This window comes from Lupinus angustifolius, unplaced genomic scaffold (genome assembly GCF_001865875.1).
Source record: "Lupinus angustifolius cultivar Tanjil unplaced genomic scaffold, LupAngTanjil_v1.0 Scaffold_366, whole genome shotgun sequence".
NCBI lineage: Eukaryota > Viridiplantae > Streptophyta > Magnoliopsida > Fabales > Fabaceae > Lupinus > Lupinus angustifolius.
This window is the reverse complement of record NW_017727764.1, coordinates 169,128-174,097: the sequence shown is the minus strand read 5'-3', so window position 1 is coordinate 174,097 and position 4,970 is coordinate 169,128. Positions and strand designations below refer to the sequence as shown.

At 40.6% G+C, this 4,970-nt stretch overlaps 1 protein-coding gene across 1 annotated transcript; it reads left to right on the top strand.

The window, feature by feature from the left end:
* The first annotated feature begins 1,745 nt into the window (after nt 1-1,745).
* On the top strand, nt 1,746-3,240 carry LOC109341090. The gene is made up of 3 exons (XM_019578896.1): nt 1,746-2,336; nt 2,476-2,725; nt 2,810-3,240. Exons 1-3 carry the CDS (start codon nt 1,746-1,748, stop codon nt 3,238-3,240), a joined length of 1,272 nt encoding a protein of 423 aa, XP_019434441.1.
* Nucleotides 3,241-4,970: the final 1,730 nt, after the last annotated feature.

The following is a 4,970-nucleotide window of genomic DNA, read 5'->3' as shown; positions in this document are numbered from 1 at the left end:
GAAAGGAAAAGAAGAGGAATCAACTAGGAAGAATTTAGAATAAATTTAGAATGTTTTACAAATGAGAATTTCGTGCCTTTTTATAGGCCAAGGTGCTGGATGCTCAGCTGCCTTGTTTGGCAGCTAAGTTGCTCACCTTTGGCCCCTATGAAGAGCCACTTTGGCCCCTACTTGACCCCTATGGTGGGCTAGGTTACATACATGGTGACACCTCCTCCTTCTTGTCATAGCCTTTTGTCATCCATGAGGTCATGTTCTTGGCCTTTAAGCAAAGAAAAAGTAAGATGTTCCATGATTTGACCAAAAAATTACTTTTCTGGTGCGCCAGCCGCTTAGCCCACCTGTTTCCCCGCTAAGCTGCCTGTTTTAGCAACTTGGCTGACCTGGTTCCCCGCTCAGCTACATGTTTCAGCCGCTCAGCTGACTGGTTTCATGCTCAACTGCCTATTTCAGCAGCTTAGCTGACCTGGCCTGGTGCTTGGTGCCTGGCTGACCTGGTCTGGTGCTTGGTGCCTGCCTGACCTGGACCGGTGCTTGGTGCCTGCCTGACTTGGCCTGGTGCTTGGTGCCTGGCTGACCTAGTCTAGTGCTTGGTGCTTGGTGCTTGGCTTGGCTGGACAGCTTTGTGCTTGATTTCTTCATGGTGAAACAACTTTTTTTCCTTTGGTTTGTTACTTGATTTTTGTTGGTTGCTTGACACTTTTAGGCTGTTTTCTTTAAGTTAAGGTAAGCATTTGATTTTTGCAAGTTGCTTGGCCTACCTTAACATAGGTTTCTTCAAGACGAAGTAAGCTACCTTTCTTCAAGGCTAAGTAACCAAATTAAGCACATAGCATGCCATGCTTTAAATTGATTACTTTTAGCAATTCATTTTGAGCTTTTGTCTTGAATTTTGGCTTGAATCCTTGTCCATCTTTGAATTTATTCTTTAATATTTAATTTCCTACAAAACTCAAAGCAAACTTGGACAAGAACTAATAAGGAACTAATTTATTTAATCATGCAAAATTTACCTTAAAAGTGTTAATTTAAGTTGGTTTTCTACAATTTGCATAGGATATGTGCCATAAAATGATGGTGAAAAGTGTATACTTTTGGCACTTATCAGTTGCTCAGGGAGATTGAGCATAATCTCTAGTCCTAACAGCTTGCACGCTCCTAGTCATGTCCTCTATGCAGATGATATTCTCATTTTCTACAAAGGCATCAAGAAGGAGCTTCAGGCTCTTAACAACCTCATTGATAGTTATGCTGAGGTTTCAGGTGAGCATATAAACCCTTCTAAATGCAAATTCTGCACTGCCAATGCTCCATCCAGAAAACTTTTAAATCTTGCAAACACTTTAGGCTTCTCTGTTGGATCTTTGCCTTTTAATTACTTGGGAGTCCCTTTGTTTATAGGGAAACCCAAAAAAGTGCATCTTCAGCACATTGCAGATAAAATAACTCTAAAGATATCTAATTGGAAAGGTTTGTCTCTCTCCATAATGGGAAGAGTGGAGATTTTTAAGTCTATTATACAAAGTATGCTTGTGTATAGTTTTCATGTCTATGTTTGGCCTTCTCAACTGCTCAAGCATGTGGACAAGTGCATGAGAAACTTTGTCTGGTCAGGAGATATCAATGTGAGGAAAATGATTACAGTGGCTTGACATCAAGTTTGTTCTCCTACCAAGAATAGTGGGCTTGGAATTAAATCAATCAAGAAACTTAACAAGGCTGCTCTTCTCAAGTTAACTTGGGAAATGACTTCTTCTGATCAGGAATGGGCTATATTCTATAGGCAAAGATTTGGAGCTTCTTCCAATCCTTCAAACCGATACTATAGGTCTTCAATTTGGTCTGGCATTAAAAATAGTTGGCATGAGGCAATCATAAACTTCAGATGGTTAGTTGGTGATGGGCATAACATAAGCTTTTGGAAAGACAATTGGCTTGGATGCCCTCTAGTGGACTCCATGAATATCCCCACAGAGATGCATAATTCTCTTCTAGCTTCTGTTGTTGACTTCATCTCAGGATCTAAATGGATTATTCCTAGCCTCATTGTTGATCTTTTTCCTGGAATTGCCATACAGATCTCAAAGACTAGGATTCCTAAAATAAAGGATAAATTGGTGTGGACAGAATCTAATGACGGAGTGTTGTCTCTGAGAGATGCCTATTCTTATGTTGTTAGTCCCACTACAAACACTAATTGGTGCAAAAAAATATGTTCTTCATCAATACCTCCAAAGACTTTTCTAATATGGAGATGGTTAAACAAGAAGATGCCAACCGATGATAATATTCAAAAGAGGGGTTATTGTATGGTATCAATGTGTAGTCTTTGCAAGGTAACATCTGAGAGCTCTCTGATCATATGTTTCTCAATTGTAAGCTTGCTAAATATCTGTGGCATTGGCTTTGTTCTACTTTCTCAATCCAATTGGACACTTATTCTATCAACTCTATCTTGCTGGCATGTACTTCAAGATGGAGCCATCACTGAATGACACTCTGCTTGCTGCTATCACTCATATTATTTCCACATTCTGGTCTTGCAGAAATAGTGCTAGATTCGAAGATAAGGAAGCATCCAAGTTTCAAGCCTTGGAAAAAATCAAAATGGCAACTTCTTTATCGGGCAATACATTTAAGCATCATGCAAATGGTTCTCTAGAGGAGTTCCACATCCTAAAGCATCTCAATGTCTCAATCAAGTATAACAGGGCTCCTAGAATCTGTGAAATAACCTAGAAGAATCCTAATAAGGGAGTTATAAAAATCAACACTGATGGAGCTGCAAAGGGGTCCCTTGGTCATGCAGGTGGTGGTGGCATATTCAGGGACCATTCGGGTAATATGGTGGCTTTCTTTGCAAGCTACTATGGCATTCATGATGCTCTTTATGCTGAGCTTCAAACTGCAATCAAAGCTATTGATATTGCTTTTAAGCATGGCTGGAACTCGATTTGGTTGGAGTGTGACTCTACTCTAGTGGTGGACATCTTCAATGGAAAAAGCTCGGTTCCTTGGCATCTTTGGTCAAAATGGAATATTTGCAAACAAACTCTTTTGGCAATGAATCTCTCTATCTCTCACATATATAGGGAAGGAAATTATTGTGCTGATAAGTTGGCTAACCATGGTATAGCTTCTAGGACTTTCTCTTGGTTGATTGACATTCCTAAATTCATAGTGGAAGACTACAATAGAAATAGGTTGGGTCTTCCTAACTATAGATTCTATGACTTGTAACTCCTCTTCTCTCTTTCTCTTCTTAATCAATATATTTGTGGGGTGCTTTTGCATCTTTGCTTAAAAAAAAGTGAATTCAAAAATTTTCAAACAAACCCAGAAATAAAAATTATAACAAAAAGTTCTAATTACGAGAGCATAAATTTTTTAAAGTATTTGAAAAAGAATAAGTTAGGGGGAAATTGGTAGACTTGGCTTCTTAAAAAGGAAAACTGAAAAAAAATTCAATCTCTTTGCAAAAAGAACAAAAGTTGTAAAATAAATGGAAAAACAAAAAGAGATTGAAAAGATAATATGAAAAAGCCAAAAAAGAGCAAAGGTTCAAAAGCTAAAAGGTTGGGGAAGAAATTATGAAAGAAAGCAAAAGTGAAGTGCTCTCTTGAAATAAATTTGCTTATCCAAGAAAAACCATGATTTTTTCAAACCTAGCCTCATTACAACCGAAAACAAGTCCTTGGTGATCCTTGATTGAAAATGCAATTTTAAGAGAATAGGTGAGACAAAAACCAAGTTCAAATTACTACATACAAATGGTTGAAAATTGAGTGAAACACTTACATCCCTTGAAAAGTTTTATTTTTGAACTTTTGTGCACAACAAACATTTTTTGATTGAAAATTATTTGTTTTGGTTTTGTTACACATTTTTTGATGAACATACGCATAAAAATTGATGTTTGATGCATTACGTGTGAAATTCACAAATTTTTAAAAGTGTCATTGGGAAATTTTGAGCATGTTTAAGCAAAAAATTGAAATCGTGTCAATCTAATCATAAAAATTAGCAAAAAATTCTCTCTTTCTCTTCTTAACCAAGAATCTCTGTTCTTTCCTTTTCTTACACTCTAAGCAATTAAATGCTCCTCCTTATACTCATCCTCTTCCTCATCCTCATCCTTATCCTCTTCCTCATCCTCATCCGCATCCGCATCCTCATCCTCATCCGCATCCGCATCCTCATCCTCATCCGCATCCGCATCCTCATCCTCATCCGCATCCGCATCCTCATCCTCATCCGCATCCGCATCCTCATCCTCATCCGCATCCGCATCCTCATCCTCATCCGCATCCGCATCCTCATCCTCATCCGCATCCGCATCCTCATCCTCATCCGCATCCGCATCCTCATCCTCATCCGCATCCGCATCCTCATCCTCATCCGCATCCGCATCCTCATCCTCATCCGCATCCGCATCCTCATCCTCATCCGCATCCGCATCCTCATCCTCATCCGCATCCGCATCCTCATCCTCATCCGCATCCGCATCCTCATCCTCATCCGCATCCGCATCCTCATCCTCATCCGCATCCGCATCCTCATCCTCATCCGCATCCGCATCCTCATCCTCATCCGCATCCGCATCCTCATCCTCATCCGCATCCGCATCCTCATCCTCATCCGCATCCGCATCCTCATCCTCATCCGCATCCGCATCCTCATCCTCATCCGCATCCGCATCCTCATCCTCATCCGCATCCGCATCCTCATCCTCATCCGCATCCGCATCCTCATCCTCATCCGCATCCGCATCCTCATCCTCATCCGCATCCGCATCCTCATCCTCATCCGCATCCGCATCCTCATCCTCATCCTATCCTCATCCTCGTCCTCATCCTCATCCTACCCTCTTCCTTTTCCTCATCCACTTTCTCATCCTCGTCCTCATCCTACCTTCATTCTCATCCTCATCCTCATCCTCATCCTCATCCTGTTCCTCATCCTATCCTCAT